The sequence below is a fragment of the Pseudophryne corroboree genome, chromosome 4, assembly GCF_028390025.1.
Source record: "Pseudophryne corroboree isolate aPseCor3 chromosome 4, aPseCor3.hap2, whole genome shotgun sequence".
Taxonomy (NCBI): domain Eukaryota; kingdom Metazoa; phylum Chordata; class Amphibia; order Anura; family Myobatrachidae; genus Pseudophryne; species Pseudophryne corroboree.
The window spans coordinates 63,439,280-63,458,917 of NC_086447.1; the positions used below are offsets into that span (position 1 = coordinate 63,439,280).

At 49.1% G+C, this 19,638-nt stretch overlaps 1 protein-coding gene across 3 annotated transcripts in view; it reads left to right on the forward strand.

Annotated features, from left to right (window-relative positions):
- Positions 1-12,868, forward strand: part of NEIL2 (nei like DNA glycosylase 2) — a 39,776-nt gene extending 26,908 nt beyond the window's left edge. For all 3 annotated transcript variants that reach the window (XM_063915104.1, XM_063915102.1, XM_063915103.1), the window contains 3 exons: positions 8,087-8,397; positions 9,665-9,861; positions 11,814-12,868. In XM_063915104.1, the coding sequence (XP_063771174.1) occupies positions 8,087-8,397; positions 9,665-9,861; positions 11,814-12,127 (822 nt within the window). In that variant the 3' untranslated portion in view covers positions 12,128-12,868. The remainder of the gene's footprint in view (positions 1-8,086; positions 8,398-9,664; positions 9,862-11,813) is intronic.
- Positions 12,869-19,638: the final 6,770 nt, after the last annotated feature.

The window sequence follows — 19,638 nt, forward strand, 5'->3', positions numbered from 1 at the left end:
CCCGTCAAGCTGAATACATGAAACTTATACTCTAATATCTGTTATGGCCATAACATAATAAGTAGACAATCAAATCGAGGTATAATCTACGTTATGTATAGACTCCCAGGTCTATTTTAAGTATCCCAGATACTAACGTCTTTGGAGAATTGCGCTTGGACCCCCGGTCCCTTCTCAGACGTATCTTTAAGTCCCAGACATTAAAGATGTTTGGTCACGTGTTCCCAGAACACTGACACGGATTCAGCTTCAGTGTATGACCGCAATCCCGTACGGCAAAGACAGACAATAAATTCTCTATCTTACCGTCCGGGGACGACCAACTGAATCACGGACGGAGCCCCCACTTGAAAGGATTCCTCCTCTTTCCTTTAACCCTCGATGTGATAGTCCCTTAGACGTCCGTGAGTGTAAACCTTATGCTACAGGTATCATGCAAAACACAAGCAGTAAAGATTCACACTGTTTATTGTTTGTTTAACAAAAGTATATAAAAGAGAGGATTTAGGGCGTGTATATCCCAAGTCAATAACTAATTGGACAGAACACAAAGGGGGCTAACATAACATGATTGGCTAGGAACTGCCGCAGTGGAAGGATATGCATATATGGGCAAGTTGGTACTCAAATAGGAAGGTTATTCACACGGTATGAAAAGATAACGGACAAGGGCAGTAGCAAAGAATGTGCTGGAACAAACAGTTCTGTAACACAAACAATTCTATGACATGTGAAGCAGAGACGAGCTTTAACCCTTTCACTACCCATGCTCCGTAGCTGAGCGCACGCATCTCCGGTCTATAAGAATAACCGCATTCATCGAGAGGCGGTACAGCCGCAATGATGCATGCGGATTAATAGCCCCATTCAGTTCAGTTCTGTGCATGCAGTGCTGGAATAAATATGGCTGGCTTGCATGCACCTCTGAATCTGCCGCTTTGTGCATAAGAGGGCCGGCGTCATGCACAAGTGCGTACGTGTGTGTAACATATATGTTCCTTATATAATGCACTTCAAAGAGCGTTCTAAGATATTGTTACTAACCTGCCCTTATTTTAATATTTAAAACCACACAAAAGCACACAGCTCCCATTACACATTAGGGGTGACGTGGTGTCTGGACAGAAGAGAACCAGTAAGTATAATGGTACAGGAAGGCTGTAGGGGTTCAGATGACCCGGCCAATGTCTTATTCATAATTATATCCTATCTCTATCTATAGATCTATGATGGCACATACTGAACTATACCATAATACCACATTGTAATATGAATTATACTATCTTCTTACAATCTGTTTATTGTAGAAGGTATGTAAATGTGACTCCAGTTTTAGACAGAGTAGTTTGCAGAAGAGCTGAACATCCGATTTGGGCTGAAGACGAACATCCGACTTGGTGGACATCCCCCTTCTCCACTCTCAGACTAGCTCCTATCCTGTTCTGCAGCAACCGCCTACAGCAAATGATGTGATTGATTGAGGGTCGCCACAGGAATTTGTAGCTGCCCTTACGGGGCTTTAATATTATCAGAACGTGCTTGATGTGAAATCTTATGTGACCTATGCCATATGAGGTCCATCTTTGCCCTCTAATGAGGGTCAGTGATGATTTTCTCCTTCATCCACTAGGGGCCACTGGAGCGCAGTTACAATGGGGAAATAGTAGGCAGTAATTGGGAGGGCATGCGCCTTCTCTTTATTCTCTCTTCTTCTTTTGGGAGCTGGCACTTTAAAATTCTAACACTGGCTAGCTCCTCCCCTACTATGTCCCCCCTCCAAGCCAGTCTTTAATTTGTGCCCAAGGGAGCTGGTTCACTTGGGTCTTCTATGAAGAATTTTTTTTCTTTTCTTTTTTTTCTTTTACTTACATCCACAGACTGGCAGCTCTGCCACTGCCAGTCTACACCACGGGAGGCTGCCGGCGGGGTCCCATCGCAGCTGCGTGCGGCTCGGGATGGGCCCCGGCTAAAGGAGACACTGAGCTCTTTGGAGCCGGCCAGACACCGCTGCGTGCGGCGCGTGTCGGGGCCGCTCCGTCGGCTGAAGATTCCGGCAGCGGTAAGTATACGTGGCCGGACACCGCGGCGTGTGTCAGGGCCACTCCATCACACACTGCACCTAATGCAACTGACTTACAAACAGTCTCCCTGGGTTTGAGTTCCGCTCAATCCCCAACTAATCAATAGCGGTGAGTAAGTAAGTGCTTCTACTGCCCCCCCCCCCCCGGCTCTCTACAGCTTTTAGTTAAAGGGTGGCAGGGGGGCTTGAGAGTAGCTCTGGTTAGTTTCTTTAAACATTTATTTATTTATTTATTTATTTATTTAAAACATCGGTCCGGCTTGTCGCCCGCCCGCCCCGCTCGGATCCCCGCTCAGCGCGGCTCACAGAGCCGCTACGGGGATCCTGCAAAAGGCGCAAAGAAAGTTCAAATTTGGCGCCTTTGCGGAGGGGGCGGAGCTTAGTCCCGCTCTGCGCCGCCGCAATCCGCTCGCGCTGGCGGCCATTTCCTTTGCTGCAGCGCGGGACGGAGGAGCGCCACGGACACAGTGAGACAGTTTCAGTGGGGACAGTGGGCACTGGGGGGGCACCTATATCTTCCTTACAGCCTGTCACTGCACAGTATCGTGCAGGATAGCTCGGGCTGCTGTGGCTGCATTTTTCCCTACTCTTCCCCCCTCCCTCCCCTTCTGCCTATTGCTGTTTTCCTGTGGGGGAGGGTCACAGTTGTTAGGTGCTGCCATGGCCAGTAAAGGCTCCAAGGCAACACAAAAACAGGGTCATGTTTTATGTGAGGAGTCAGAGCCATCTGCTCAGCCCTCCTCAGAACCCCAGAGCGCCCCTGCATGGACGACACAACTCACAAAGGTTATGTCTCTGCTAACTGGGGAACTGAAGGCCTCTCTGGAAGATAGAGAGGCGGCCCGGTTCCGACAGCTTGTCCCGGTACCGGAGCCGTAACCTGCATGGGCTGTCTCATTGGCAAAGTCAGTAGAAGGGCTCTCTAGGGCTGTAATCCCTTCCCAGACCCCGTCCTTTAGCCCCCCTCAACAGGCTTCTAAAAAGAGATTGCTAGCATCTGTGTTGCATGACTTTGACGATGATATGCCTCAATTAGATGAGGCGGGGTTAGATGTACAGGAGGATGTAAATATACAGGATACTGATGACGATCAGGTGTACGGGGACTCTGAACCAGTAGCTCAGGGTATAGAGGCTCTTATTACTGCTATTCGCTCAGTATTACAGGTGGAGGAGACGGAGCAGGACGCCTTACGCCAGGGGTGGCCAACCAGTCAGAAATAAAGAGCCAAAAAATCTGGTTAGGCACGTCAAAGAGCCGACATCAAGCCACAGGCGCACATGCAAAAATGGGGTGTGGCCTTGTGCCTGCTAGGCCACACTTCTGGTATAAAATACATTTAAAATGCCAGATCCACATAAAATTAATTTTTAAAGCCAGATCCAACATAAAATACATTTAAAAAGCTACTTCCACATACCCTACTGTGTCACTTCAGCCAGCTACCTCATGTGTCACTCCTGCTAGCACACTCTTACAGTATGTCACTACAGCCAGCTCCCCCATGAGTGACTCCGGCAGCACTTTCCTGAGTCACTCCTGCCGTGACCCTCATGTGTCACTACAGCCCCCCTTATGTGTCCTCTGTTTGCCAGTGGGTGTCTCACCTCTAGTATCTGGCTCTCTCAGTTCTCAGTCTCCGTAGTGCTGCTGGATCTGTTGTGGTCAAGTGACTTCGAGTGTCGGGAGCCACATTTGAATAAGGAAAGAGCCACATGAGGCTCAAGAGCCACAGGTTGGCCACCGCTGCCTTACGCCCTTCAAGGTTTGGCACCAACCAATGCTTGCCGGTGACCTTTCCAGTTTCGGAGGAGCTGGATGCGCTCATAACGGCAGCCTGGAAACATCCAGACGCAAAATTTTAGGTATCAAGAAAACTGTCTTTCTATCCTTTTCCCGCAGATAGCAGGAAACGTTATGAGACCTCTCCGATTGTGGATCCTTCGGTGTCTCATCTGTCCAAAAAGACGGTCCTACCGGTTCCGGGAGCGACTTCGCTTTAGGAGGCATCGGATAGGAAGTTGGAATCCACCTTGAAGACTATTTACTCGGCGGCGGGGGTATTACATCGCCCGGCGCAGGTAGGTTGTTGGGTCAACAAGGCGATCGAAGCTTGTGCGGAGCACTTGTCCTCTGGAATTTGTGACGAATTGCCGGCGGATCAATTGATACAGTTGGCGGAACACATCTGTGAATCAGCCCTTTATCTTTGCGAAGCGTCCAAGGACATATGTATTCTCGGAGCTAGAAATTCCGCTTTAGCAATTGCGGCCCGCAGAGCTCTCTGGCTCCGGCAGTGGCAAGCGGATACGGAATCCAAAAGGGCAGCAGAAGTGTTGCCCTTTACGGGTGAGGTTCTGTTTGGTAAGGATCTGGAAGCCTGGATCTCTCAGGCCACCGGTGGTAAGTCGACTTATCTTCCTTCTGCTGCTCCAGCCACTTGCATGCCATATAGGGGTCCCTCTTTTCGATCCTTTCGTGTCCCTTCCAGGTTTCGAGGCCAGGGGAGGAGCTTCTACCTTCCGTGGCCATAGAGGTAGAGGCAGGGGTAGAGGTGCCTCAGCCCAGTCAGAGGTTAAGTCCTCTACCACTACCACCGCATGACGGGCTTCCCTCCCACCTGGGAGATCACAGGGTGGGAGCTCGTCTATGGGATTTCAAGAAGGTCTGGGTACAGTCCTGTCCAGACGCTTGGGTCCGGGATCTAATCACTTGCGGTTACAAGCTCGATTTTCAGGAACAACCGCCCCAGCGTTTTTTTACCACGAGTTTGCCGTACAGGCAGCGGTCCAGAAGCTTCTATCCGCAAGGGTGGTGATCCCTGTTCCCTGTCATCATCGGAAACGGGGCTATTACTCAAGCCTGTTTCTCGTACCGAAGCCGGACGGCTCGGTCAGGCCAATTCTGAACTTGAAGGATCTCAATCCGTTTTTGAGGGTATTCAAGTTCAAGATGGAGTCTCTTCAGTCTGTTATTGCGGGGTTGGAAAAAGAAGAGTTTCTGGCGTCCTTAGACATCAAGGATGCATACTTACATGTTCCCATTTGGCCTCCTCATCAGGCTTTTCTCCGGTTCGCGATACAGGATGCTCCTTTCCAGTTCCAGGCCCTTCCTTTCGGTCTCTCTTCTGCTCCCAGAGTGTTCACAAAGGTCATGGCGGTCATGATGGCCCTACTTCGGAAGCAGGGTGTGACGATTATTCCCTATCTGGACGATCTGCTAATAAAAGCAAGCTCGGCAGAACTGTTGCTTCAGAATATCCGGATGACGCAGGACCTTCTGATTCGACACGGGTGGATCCTGAATTTCCCGAAGTCTCACTTATGCCCCTCACAACGGCTGTTGTTTCTCGGGATGATTCTCGACACGGTCCGTCAGAAGGTTTTCCTTCCTCAGGACAAGATCCTGTCTCTGCAGACACTGGTAAGGTCAGTTCTTCGACACCGTCGGGTGTCCGTGTATCTGTGCATTCGCCTTCTGGGAAAGATGGTAGCAGCGTTCGAAGCTCTTCCGTACGGTCGCTTCCACTCCCGACCTTTTCAGCTGTGTCTTCTACATCAGTGGTCAGGATCTCATCTGTTCCTTCATCAAAGGGTGACGCTATCTCCAAAGGCACGGTCGTCGCTTCTCTGGTGGCTCCAGTCGACACATCTGTTGGAAGGAAGGCGGTTCGGTGTATGGGATTGGACACTCCTCACCACGGACGCCAGTCTGCGAGGCTGGGGGGCAGTGACCCTGGAACATCGGTTTCAGGGGCGCTGGTCAATCCACGAATCCGCTCTCCCCATAAACATTCTCGAACTAAGGGAGGTGTACAATGCTCTGCTTCAGGCACATCACCTACTACGCGGTCAAAGTTCAGTTCGACAACGCCACGACTGTGGCGTACATCAACCGTCAGGGCGGCACTCGCAGCGATGAGGGAGGTCACCAACATCCTTCTCTGGGCGGAGAAGTATGCTCTGTCCTTCTCGGCGATATTCATTCCGGGAGTGGACAATTGGGAAACCGATTATCTAAGCCGACAGGACATGCACCCGGGAGAGTGGTCACTATATCCCCAGGTGTTTTGGCAACTGGTCTGCTGGTGGGGAAAACCACAGATGGACCTCATGGCGTCCCGCCTGAACCATCAGTTGCCTCTTTATTACTCTCGGACGAGGGACCCGGCGGCGGCGGGCGTGGATGCCCTCACGGCTCCTTGGAATTTCCGGTTCGTTTACCTCTTTCCTCCTTTCCCGCTGTTGCCGCGGGTTCTGCAGCGCATCAAGAGAGAAAACGCTCTGGTCCTCCTGGTGGCTCCGGATTGGCCACACAGGATTTGGTACTCCACCCTACACCTGTTGTCAGTAGCCGAGCCTTGGCCCCTGCCACTACGAGCCGATCTTCTACAACAGGGTCCTTTTCTTTATCCATACTTACGCAGGCTACGTTTGACGGCGTGGCTGTTGAGAAAGCCATCTTGAAAAGGAAGGGGATTCCTCATACGGTTATACCTACTATGCTTCGGGCTAGAAAGTCGGTCACATCTTCTCACTACTACCGCATTTGGAAGGCTTATGTAGCCTTGTGTGAACGCCGAGAATTTTCTCCCATGTTTCGCTTAGCCCGCCTTCTCCGTTTTTTGCAGGCAGGTTTTTCAGCAGGCCTAAGACTGGGTTCACTAAAGGTGCAGGTCTCTGCTCTTTCGGTTTTCTTCCAGAAAAAGTTTAGCCTTGCTGCCGGAAGTTCAGACTTTCTTTCAGGGGGTTCTTCGAATATAGCCTCCCTTCCGCCCTCCGACAGCGCCATGGGACCTCACTCTGGTCCTCTCTTTTCTGCAGTCTTCATTGTTTGAGCCCCTGGAATCAGTGGAGATAAAATATCTCACCTGGAAGTTGGTTCTTCTCCTGGCGCTGGCTTCAGCTAGACTGGTGTCGGAACTTGGGGCTCTCTCTTGTAGGTCTCCTTACCTGGTGTTTCATGCGGATAGGGCCGAGCTTCGTACTCGTATGTCTTTTCTACCTAAGGTGGTGTCTGATTTTCACATCAATCAGCCGCTTGTGGTTCCGGCACTCTCGGCGGACTCTCCGGATTCGAGATCATTGGATGTCGTCAGGGCGCTCAAGATCTATGTGGATAGGACCAGCTATTCGGAAGTCAGATTCCTTATTTGTTCTCTACGATGCTGCTCGCCGTGGTTGGCCGGCTTCTAAGCAGACTTTGTCTCGATGGATTCGACTGACCATCAGACAAGCTTATTTGGCAGCTTCTCTGGAACCTCCATCTTCAATTTCAGCGCACTCTACGCGCTCTGTGGGACCTTCGTGGGCGGCTGCCCGTGGGGTCTCCATGAATACTTTGTCGGGCGGCTACTTGGTCGGGCCGACATACGTTTGTCAAATTCTACAAGTTTGACACTTTTGCGGCCTCTGCATCGCAGTTTGGCTGAGCGGTTTTACAGGACTCGGCGTTCTCCCACCCGTTTTGGGAGCTCTGGGACATCCCCATTATAACTGCGCTCCAGTGGCCCCTAGTGGGTGAAGGAGAAATCAGGATTTTGGTACTTACCGATAAATCCCTTTCTCCGATTCCACAGGGGCCACTGGATGCCCACCCAGCGCTGTTTCCTCCTTTTTTGCTTAACTGTTTGCAGATCACTATGTGACTGCTTGTTTGGTTCAGGTTAACCTTTTTTGTTAGGTTATGTTCCAGGTTTGGTTTGTGTTAGCCTGGTTTACATGGCGGCGTTAACCTCCTCTACCTTTAAGTTTGTTTATTCCAGCTCTCCTCGGGCACAGTTTTACGTAGACTGGCTTGGAGGGGCGACATAGTAGGGGAGGAGCTAGCCACAGTGTTAGAATTTTAAAGTGCCAGCTCCCAATTACTGCCTACTATTTCCCCATTGTACCTGCACTCCAGTGGCCCCTGTGGAATCGGAGAAAGGGATTTATCGGTAAGTACCAAAATCCTGATTTCTAATCTTACTTGTTTGAGTTCTAAAGTCCCAGAACATCTATCTGCAGGTTCACGGGAAGAATGTGTACCTAGCATTTGGATGTGGTCTGCTGGAGAAAGCTACTCCTGATGATGCACGTGAATTGGAGGATGGGGAGCCGCACAGTCCTCAAGAAGACAAGAGATTGAAGGATGACGCCCCCAGTGAAGACACTGCTGCTGTCTCCAGTGATCAGGGCAGTTTAGGAGCCAGCAAGGAGAATCTCTTGTGCAATTGGCTGCGTTTCCACTTTGGGCTTTATGGAAGCGTCAGAGCTAATGAGTTATCTCGCGCTCGGCAAGGGAACAAGAGAGGGGATTGGAAAGACCCAACGCCCAGGTACATCTTCATTTCCTGTGTCTCAGAGTAACAGGTGGCGGGGAGATGACCGCACGGAGTGCATCACTTGGTATGTCAGGATATAAAGAGGAAAAACACAAAGTACAGCTCAGGTACGTTTCCTGTAGCAGGCCAGACAAGGTGCCTGTTTGGGCGACCTTTAAACCGCAGTCAGTATAGTTTTTCTCTTTACGCCTGGTCTGTGTATAAGTCGGTAAAATCTAGAGAACATGATGTTCTGGGTGGGCTGTTTGTGAGGTCGGCAGTAAGATTCACGTAGAGATAATCCACATTTTTGGGTAATTGGAGCCTTTTTGACGGACTACATGGGTTGTAAGGAAGGGGCCCCGTTTGACCTTAACCGATGCCAGCATGAGGTAAGTTCATCATTGCAAGGATCACACCTTAGTGTTTGTTATGTACACAGGCTAACCTACAGAACATAAGTCAGCCTGCATACTAGTACTGATGATTATTATTATTATTATTATTATTATTATTATTATTATTATTTCCACTGCTCACCGCTGCATGCGGATGGTGGAATGGTTGGCTTTCCTACCTCACAGCACTAAGGTCATGGGTTCGATTACCACCATGGCCCTAACTGTGTGGGGTTTGTATATTCTCCTCGTGCTTGCGCAGGTTTCCTCCCACAATCCAAAAATATATACTGGTAGGCTAATTGGCTCCCAACAAAAAATGAACCCTAGTGTGTGTGTGTGTGTGTGTGTGTGTGTGTGTGTGTGTGTGTGTGTGTGTTTAGGGCAGACTAGATGGGCCAGTGGGTTCTTATCTGTCGTTAGAATTCGTGGTTTCTATCCCAACTGTCACAGTAATGGGCCCTACACACTTGCGATCCGCCACCGAGCTGCCCGACGGCGGATATGGCCGACGGGCAACCCAGCTGCGGGGGGGGGCAGTGACGGGGGGGGAGTGAAGTTTCTTCACTCCCCCCGTCACCCGGCTCGTGAAGTTTCTTCACTCCCTCAGTCACCCGGCTCCATAGCAGTGCAGGCAAATATGGACAAGATCGTCCATATTGGCCTGCATGAACAAGCGACGGGGCACCAGCGATGAAAGAGCGCGGGGCCGTGCATCATTCATCGCTGGTGCCTCCACACTGAAAGATATGAACGTTACCTCGTTCATTAGTGAACAAGATTGTTCATATCTTTCAGTATTATCGCGCAGTGTGTAGGGCCCATTAGTGGATTATATTAGATTGCAAGCTTCTGACATTTTTTTTTTTGCGTCGCTCGCCTAGGTTAATTCTGCACTTTGATGCCGGGAGGTTCTTGGTCTTCTACAATTGCCGAATGACCTGGTGTTCATCCCCGTTTGTGGAGCCAACCTGTGATATCCTCTCGCCGCAGTTTGATAAGGAAAAGGCCCTGCATGCACTGTCACGCCCGAGAGCCGTCTGTCTCACCCTGATGGACCAAAGACACTTCTCCGGAGTAGGTAAGGAATGAAGTGTGTGTTTGTTTATTGGTTTTAATATTTACCACTCATCACTTTCACATGATTTATATTAATACGTCCCTATCAGAAATACCTGCACATTCTTGGTATAACCAAAGCTGCATGAAGGGAGGGTCCCGCTCTGTGTTTACGTGGACAGGTAATACTTAATATAAGATGCTGTACGGGCAAGTGGAACTCTGGCATTCACTTCCATTTCTTCATTTAAAACCAACAGAAAATAAAGTGAAACTCTTATTATATTGGGCAATGCCTGGTTACCTAAATATGGAATACTATAGGAGACAGGAGTCTGTGTTTTTGCACCCAATACTTACCGTACATTTAGTAAAGGAAGGCGCTGTAAGTTTTGTCTCCAGTATCTGCTGTGGTTCCTCAATTTGCTATCACCACAGCAGTCCCATAAGAAGTCTTTGGGTAGAGTGATATGGGCCAATGCATCAAGCTCTAAAAGTAGCTTAGATCTTTATAGTTTGACTCCCAGTAACTAAGGGCCTAATTCAGACCTGATCGCAAAAGCAACATTTTTCTCTAATGGGCAAAACCATGTGCACTGCAGGTGGGGCAGATGTAACATGTGCAGAGAGAGTTAGATTTGGGTGGTGTGTGTCCAAACTGAAATCTAAGCTGCAGTGTAAAAATTAAAGCAGCCAGTATTTACCCTGCACAGAAACAATATAACCCACCCAAATCTAACTCTCTCTTCACATGTTACATCTGCCCCACCTGCAGTGCACATGGTTTTGCCCATTAGAGAAAAATTTAGCTGCTGCGATCAGGTCTGAATTAGGCCCTATATACTGTACGTACCGGATATGGGGAGAACTGCATTGTGAAGTCGGTGGGATGATGTTGTTTTGGACGGGTGGTAGGCAACATGTGGCGATCCGGCTCCCCTGGTACTACACATCCCAACATGCCCAGCCACCGTTTTGCTGTGCAGGAGATTTTAGCATTGTGGCAGGGCATGCTGGAATGTGTAGTACCACAGCAGCTGGCGTACCCCCTGGGCTACAATATCAAAACATTTTTGCTCAAACCTCTGTAATTTTAGCCACTGTGGGAAAAATATAGCTTTACATTTTATTACTGTGGGCTGAGAAGCTTGTGTCTGCCAAATTGGCCTGAAAACAATTTAACATAATTTAATTCTGTATTTTTTCCCTCACAAGACTTCGTGAAGTGCAGGGGTGTAGCCAGAACTTTGTGGGCCCCATAGCAACATTTTGAAGGGGCCCCTGTCCAAATGCTTCTAGAAAGACACCTCTCCACAGTAGGTGTTAATTGTATGCCCATAGTAGTGCCTCAGTTAATTTTATGCCCCACAGTAGTGTCCTAGTTTATTTTGAGCCATAGTAGTGCCCCAATTCACATTATGCCATATTGTAGTGCTGCCAGTACACATTATGTCACACAGTACCCCCAATTCACATTATGCCATATTGTAGTGCTGCCAGTACACATTATGTCACACAGTACCCCCAATTCACATTATGCCATATTGTAGTGCTGCCAGTACACATTATGTCACACAGTACCCCCAATTCACATTATGACATACAGTGTCCCCAGTTCATATTTTGCCACAATATAGTGCTCTCCAGCTCCTTTTAAACCACATTACAAAGAGAGGGTCCAGGGGCAAAAAGTAGATATTTGTAAGCCCAAAGGCAAATATTTGTGCCACTATGCACCTCCAATGGTGGAAAATATTTGATGGGCCCCACTCAGCTCTGGGCCCCATAGCAGCTGCACTGCCCGCACCTATGGTAGCTACGCCCTTGGTGAAGTGTGATGTCATTGTTTGAAGTGTATATGGATGTGGTTTGCTTTCCACTCTGCATTTCACCATTTGTACAGTAGCTTGTACAGTATGTTGCATAATTTCCATCACATATAATTGGTTCATCTCATTAAAATTGTCTGTCCAGGGAACATCATTAAGAATGAAATTCTCTTCTTGGCACAAACCCATCCGCTCTCCCTGGGCTCCCACCTACCCGCAGAGACCTTGGTCGCCCTGATAGACCATGCCGTAAGTTTCACAGCGGAGTGGCTGAGACACAAGATGCAGAACAGAGGGCTGCGCTACCACATCTACATGAAGGAATACTGCGAGAGGGGGCATAAAGTAGTCAAAGAATCCATCGGCCCGCCGTCTGGGCTCAAAAGACTCACTTGGTATTGCCCCACGTGTCAGAAGCTCGTAAACGCAGGAGAAGCGGGACAACCCACTGTACAGTAAATCGCCCCGGGCGAGGGCAGCTTCCTGTTGAGGTCAGGAAGTCCTGATTTTTACAGGCTGCAATCGGCAATCTGTCATTCTCGGGCTCTGCCAGAAGCACTTGTGGGACTTGTAGTTCCACAGCTGCTCAAGAGCCTCGGCTGCCCACTCTGCTTTGCAAATTACTGTCAGTGCGATTGTTACCCTTTTGTTTATTGTGTAAATGTATTGCACTGATACAATGCACTAATGTTTAGTGTGTGCAACAATAAGAATACTGTCATATATGGGTATTTAGGGAGAAGGTATGACTTGTGCACTAAGTGTATATGTAAGACGGTACAGCCATATAGGAGTTAGATATTTCATCAGGTCCCGATGCTGAGCAGTCATTACCTACCTCTGGCAGATAGGTACCTCTGGATATAGGCCCCTAATACAGAATTGGCATGGCATTTCTCCATGTGGCCTTTTATATGTGTATTGGTGCCTTTTAGTCTTTCCTCTCTCATACTCACCGCTAGGAATAATTTACTTTCCTATTATATTTTTATTTTTTGGACTTGGGACCAGAACTTTGTACATTTGCCACACTGAGCAATGATAAAGTGTCTAATGTGTAGATACAAATACTATGAGAGAAAATAGTATTGATCATTTATTGATGCAGAGGGCGAGTAACACCCCTGTGATTGGGGCAACCTGTGTTTCTTTTAGTTATAAATACAATAAAGTAGAATTGTATCTAAAGGGATTTTTTTATTTTTTTTGCTGTGAACTCTTTTGAGAGGTCCTCTCCTGAGCTTAGCCTAAACAGGTGTTTCTCAACCTCTGTCCTCAACTCAAGTACACCCAGCAGTTCATGTTTTCCAGGTCTCCTCACAGGATTGCAAGTGAAATAATTTGCTCCACCTGTGGGTCTTTTATAATGTGTCAGCGAGTAATGAATACACCTGTTCAACTGCTAGGTGACCTGGAAAACATGAATTGTTGGGGGTACTTTCAGCACAGAGGTTGGGAAACACTGGCCTAAACCAGTGTTTCCCAACCTCGGTCTTCAAGGCACACTTACACTCCAGGTTTTATGGCGATCCATGCTTGAGCAGAGATGGTGCAATCAAAATAACTAAGGTACGAATTAAGACACCTGTGCTGAAGTATGGATATCCTTTAAAACATGGACTGTTATGGGCCCTACACACATACCGAGCTGCCTGATGGGCGACCCGTCGGCGGGGGGGGAGGTGATGGGGGGGGGGGGAGAAGAGGGGGGGAGAAGAGGGGGAGAGAGAGAGAAGTTTCTTCACTCCTCCCGGCGCCATAGCACTGCACGCTAATATGGCCAATCTTGTCCATATTGGCATGCATAAGCGACGGAGCACCAACTATTAACGAGCACGGGGCCGTGCATCGTTAATCGCTGGTGCCTACACGCAGAACGATGTGAACGAGTTCTCGTTCATTTATGAACGAGAGTGTTCATATCGTTCTGTTTTTATCTGCCAGTGTGTAGGGCCTGTTAGGGTGGTATTCAATTCTTTTCACCCCCACCTGTTCTGTTTCTGCTGACAGGTGTGGTATCGAGGCGCCCAACCCTTTATGGAGCTGAACCTTATTACTATGGGCGGAATATGCGCGATAACGGGGATCACTTAAGAAAGGAGATTGGGCGAGATATATCAATTGAATACCACCTTTAAGCACTTATTTATCAATGAGTGATACATTTCACCAGCCAATCTGCTCCTAACTGTCATTTTTCAAACACAGTCTGTGACATGGCAGCTAGGAGCTGATTGGCTGGTGCAATATATCACTCACCGTGAAATGTATCACTCATTGACAAATATGGGCATTAGTGTACCTTGGACTGTGGTTGGGAACCCCTGTCGGCAAGGGGCGGGGGAGAACACAGAGAATGCAGTTACATGATTGTGACAGACATCACTGTGGTCAGTCAGCATAGCCGACATGTCCATCCCCGGCCCAAGTTCTGTAGTTTGTTTTATTTTTGAGTGATTTTTTTTTTTTTTTGCCAAAGTGCAATAGAAGATATTTATTTTGTTCTAAAAGGAGAACTATAGTACAGTATTTGCCCAAGGGTAAACCTGGAGGGGCCGGACACAGCGGGGATGTTTTCTGCATCCAGAATAATAAGACACTTGGGTTTCTTCGTTTATAAATTAATCTGGTCAGCGACAACTCCTCTGTCTTGAACCCGCGCTGCATAAGATAAGCAGAACCTTTTTCAAAATGACATTTCTATACACCATACAATCCTAATGGTTTGTTTGCAGCATAACCACCATGGAAGGTTTGCAGAATGCAGGGGGCTTAGCGGATCTGCAGTGTGGGGTCTGTAGAGCGGACTCTTCTGGAGCATTTGTACAGTTTCACATTTGTAACTAGAATATATTTTTACCCTCGGTATCTTCTACATTTGATTACTGTGCTAAGAAAAGTTTGTGTAAATAAAGATCCAAAATTTGTTTTTAGTCCTTTTGCCTTTTTTTTTGTTTTGTTTAATAACATACAGTATAGATGTTTGCTTTTTTATGTGCCCACCTCTCTGAGCTATGGGCCTAGGGGGGAATTCAGACCTGATCGCTAGGTTGCGTTTTTGTACAGCGGGCGATCGGGTTCAAACTGCGCATGTGTGTGCACCGCAATGCGCAGGCACGTTGCACTGGTACAAAGCAGATCGATGCTCAGCAATGGGTTTGTGCGACTGATCTGTTCACACGGACGATCTTAAGGAGATTGACAGGAAGAGGGCGTTTGTGGGTGTCAACTGACCGTTTTCAGGGAGTGTCTGGAAAAACGCAGGCGTGTCCAAGCGTTTGCAGGGAGGGTTCCTGACGTCAATTCCGGTCCCGGACAGACTGAAGTGATCGCACTGGAAGATTTTGTACAGCTCAGCTACACACGAGATCGCACACTTGCACAGCTAAAATACACTCCCCCCTGTAGGTGGCGACTATCTGATCGCAGCAGTGCAAAATTCACTTGCTAGTGATCAGGTCTGAATTAGGCCCTGATGGCAGCAGCAACATTGTTCTCTGATGGGCAAAACCAGGGGCCTAATTCAGACCTGATCGTAGCCGTGCAAAATTTTGCACGGCTACGATCAGCCACACTGACATGCGGGGGGGATGCCCGGCACAGGTCTAGTCCCCCTGCATGTCTAGCCCTCCCCCCACCGCGCAGGTACAAAAGCATCGCACGGCGGCGATGCTTTTGTACCTGAAGATTAGCTCCCTACCAGCGCAGCACCTGCGCGCTGGCCAGGGAGCTACCTGTCACTCTCCGAGTCGCAGCGGCTGCATGTGACTTCGCAGCCCACTGCCCCCATATTTTGGGCACGCGTGCTTTGCCCAGACAGCGCCCCCAAAATGGCGGCCCGATGCCGATGGCCTCCCTGCCCAGCGGCCGCCTCTGCCTGTCAATCATACAGAGGCGATCACTGGGCAGGGATGCCGATCGCATCTCTGGCGCATGTGCAGTTCAGACCTGATCACCCGCTGTGTGAAAACGCACTGCTGCGATCAGGTCTGAATTAGGCCCCGTGTGCACTGCAGGAAGGGGGGGGGGGCTGCACATCCCAGTGGGTACATTCCAGAAAGTCTGCAGCACAGACAATGGCAGTGCATCTACAGCTGGTAGAGAAGACAGAGGGGTATATTCAATTGAAGTCGAAAGCTGCCGTCTGTTGAAAAGAGGTTCCAACCTATTCAATCTTGTTGAAAAGCACATGGATCGGCAGAATAGCTGCCGATCCGCGTGCTTGTGTCGACAATGGTTTTGGCCCCCTTTTCGCCCATTTCAATTCGACTTTAAAAAAAAGTCGAAGTGAGATGCGGGAGCAGAGACCGGGAGAGTCGCGGGCACAGTGGTGTAACTACGGGTCCGCAGCCACTGCGAGCGCTTGGAGGCGCGCAGGGCTGCGGGGCACCCTAGCCGCCGCCACTGATTCTGTTTTGGGAAGGAGGAACACGGAGGGCACAGCACACGCCTCTCCTGTGTGTCCCTCCTGGGTCTCCGGTGCCAGCGGCGTGTCTGTTAAATGAAGTGCCCGTCCGTGAGCTCTGATTGGCTCACGAACCGGCACTTCATTTGATAGGCCCGCCGGAGACGCAGGAAGGATACACAGGAGAGGCACACGCTGTGCCCTCCTTCACAGCACGGCAGCGGGGGAGCCGGGGGGGAGGGTGTACCTGGCACTCGGGGAGCATATTTGGCACCGGGGGAACATATTTGGCACTTTGGAGGGGGAGGGTGGGCATGTTTGGCCCTGGTTACAAGCACAACACCCAGCTCATGAAATCCCTGGCAACAAGCATTACCCCCTAGCAACGAGCATGACACCCAGTGCATGAAACCCCTGGCAACGAATATTACCACCTGGCAACAAGCTTGAAACCCAGCACATGATACCTCTGTCAACAAGCATAACACCTACCGCATGAAATCCCTGGCAAACAGCACAACACCCTGAGCATGAAAACCCCTGGCACAGTGCATGGAACCAAGAGCATGAAACCCCTGGCAACGAGCAGGTAATTTAAAAGTAATTAGAATGTTTATTTACCCTGTACTTGTCCTATACTGTTGTCAACTGTAAGTTGCTGTATTCCTGTTTTGATTATTTATGTACTCTGTAATTGGGCGCTGCGGAACCCCTGTGGCGCCATATAAATAAAGGATAATAATAATATAACATGTGCAGAGGGGTGTGGTTCGTTTTATCGACCGTGTCTAGGTCGACAATGTTTAGGTCGACCACTATAGGTCGACAGTCACTAGGTCGACATGGATGGAAGGTCGACAGGGTTTCTAGGTCGACATGTGCTAGGTCTAAAGGTCGACATGAGGATTTTTTTTTTTTTGTGTTGTTTTCTTCGTAAAGTGACCGGGATTCCAAATTAGTGCACCGCGTCCCCTCGCATGGTGCCTTTGCTTCGCTCGGCACACTTTACCGTTCCAATCGTAGTCCACGTGGATCGTTAAGTATGAAAAAATCCCCCAAAAATTTTTTTGAAAAACCCATGTCGACATTTAGACATGTCGACCTAGCACATGTCGACCTAGAAACCCTGTCGACCTTCCATCCATGTCGACCTAGTGACTGTCGACCTAAACATTGTCGACCTAGACACTGTCGATCTTCAGACCGGATCCCGTGCAGAGAGTTAGATTTGGGTGGGTTATTTTGTTTCTGTGCAGGGTAAATACTGGCTGCTTTATTTTTACACTGCAATTTAGATTTCAGATTGAACACACCCCACCCCAATCTAACTCTCTCTGCACATGTTACATCTGCCCCCCACCCCTGCAGTGCACATGCTTTTGCCCATTAGAGAACAATTTTGCTGCTGCGATCAACCCTGAATTAGGCCCTATATACTGTACGTACCGGATATGGGGATTACTGCATTGTGAAGTCTGTGAGATGATGTTGTTTTGGACGGGTGGTCTTCAGTTTGCCGGCGGCCGGGCTCCCGACGACCAGCATACCGGCGCCGGAATCCCGACCGCCGGCATACCGACAGCTTTTCTCCCTCTTGGGGGTCCACGACCCGCCTGGAGGGAGAATAGATAGCGTGGCCCCACAAGGGGCTCATTTGCGCTCACCCAGCTGTCGGTATGCCGGCGCTGGTATGCTGGCTGCCGGGAGCCCGACCACCGGCATAACATACTACACCCGTTTTGGACTGTAGAGGGAGATGTATCAAACTGTGGAGAGAAATACAGTAGGGAAGTTGCCCATAGCAACCAATAAGGTTTGATACATTTCCCCCTAACTATGGGGGTTATTCCGAGTTGATCGCTAGCTGCTTTTGGGCGCAGCGATCATGAAATAAATCGGCACTTCTGCGCTTGCGTATGATGCGCAGTGCGCACGCGCAATGTACTTTCACAAAAGCCGATGCAGTTTCACACAAGGTCTAGCGACGCTTTTCAGTCGCACTGCTGATCGTTGAGTGATTGACAGGAAGTGGGTGTTTCTGGGTGGTAACTGACCGTTTTTGGGGAGTGTGTGGAAAAAACGCAGGCGTGCCAGATAAAAACGCTGGAGTGGCTGGGGAAACAGGGGAGTGGCTGGCCGAACGCAGGGCGTGTTTGTGACGTCAAAACAGGGACTAAATAGTCTGAAGTGATCGCTAGCTAGGAGTAAGTATCGAGCTACTCAGAAACTGCACAATCTTTTTTTGTAGCCGCGCTGCGATCCTTTCGTTCGCACTTCTGCTAAGCTAAGATACACTCCCAGAGGGCGGCGGCCTAGCGTTTGCACTGCTGCTAAAAGCAGCTAGCGAGCGATCAACTTGAATGAGGGCCAATATTAGCCAAACTTCATTCATTCATAATACACATTTTGCTCTTTTATTGATTCGATCAATAATTGTATTTTATTTAAGGAGAGCTCTATTCAAAACTGAGCGTTGGCAGCACATTAACCCACCAAAGAAGGAATAGTAAATATTGGTGCTGCAAATGATCACTCTCTTTTACATACTGTATTGCCATAAGGGTTTTGCAGTACCTTACAAAGTACATAAACAGAGACACTACAAACAGAAGAAGAGAAAAACATGTTAAGACTTGAGGCTTACACATCAGCTGCCACATTTCCCAGACCTGCCAACTTGCAGGCAGCAATGATCGGTGATCCATCAGGAATCGGGGAAATTAAACATGTTTAAAAATGCCCAATTCCCCCAACCTGGCCTATAGGGGGGGATCAGGACATCGCCCCAATACATAGCTGATTGATGGGGGTCTTTATAAGTACAAAACCTTGCAGAACATGGGATAAAAGCTACATAATGATGTATATGCAGTGCCAGTACCCGCAGAGGTACTGATACTACATGATGTGTGCAATGCCATGTAACGATACATTGCACACACTGCGCGATCCTGTGTATGACGGCGCACTCTATCGTTACAGTATGCATGTCACTGCATGCCGTCATTCTTTATATCGTCCCACCTGACGTCCAGCACATAAAATGGGAAGATTGAATGAACAACCACATCACTGTGCGTTAAGTACAAAGAGGCCAATTCAGACCTGATCGCTGCTGTGCATTTTCGCACAGCAGCGATCAGGTCTGAACTGCGCATGCCAGACAGCCGACAGCTTTCTTAGCCCTGCAATCGCCTCTGCCTGATTGATAGGCAGAGGCGTTCGCTGGGCGGGCTGGCGGTGTTTGGCCACCATTTAGGAGCACGGTCCGGGCAACACAGGCATGCCAGGACCATTGGGGGCGGACTGAAGCGGCTGCGACCCGGGCAGCGACTAGTAGCTCCCTGCCAGCGCGCAGGAGCTGCACTGGTAGGGAGCCACTCTTCCAGAACAAAAGCATCGTCGCTGTGCGATGCTTTTGTACTTTGGGGGGGGGGGGGGGGGGGCGGCAAGACATGCGGGGCATGTCTGAAGACTGATCATAGATGTGCTAAATTTAGTACATCTACGATCAGGTCTGAATTAAGCCCAATGATTGTATACATCGTATACGGTGTACCCATCG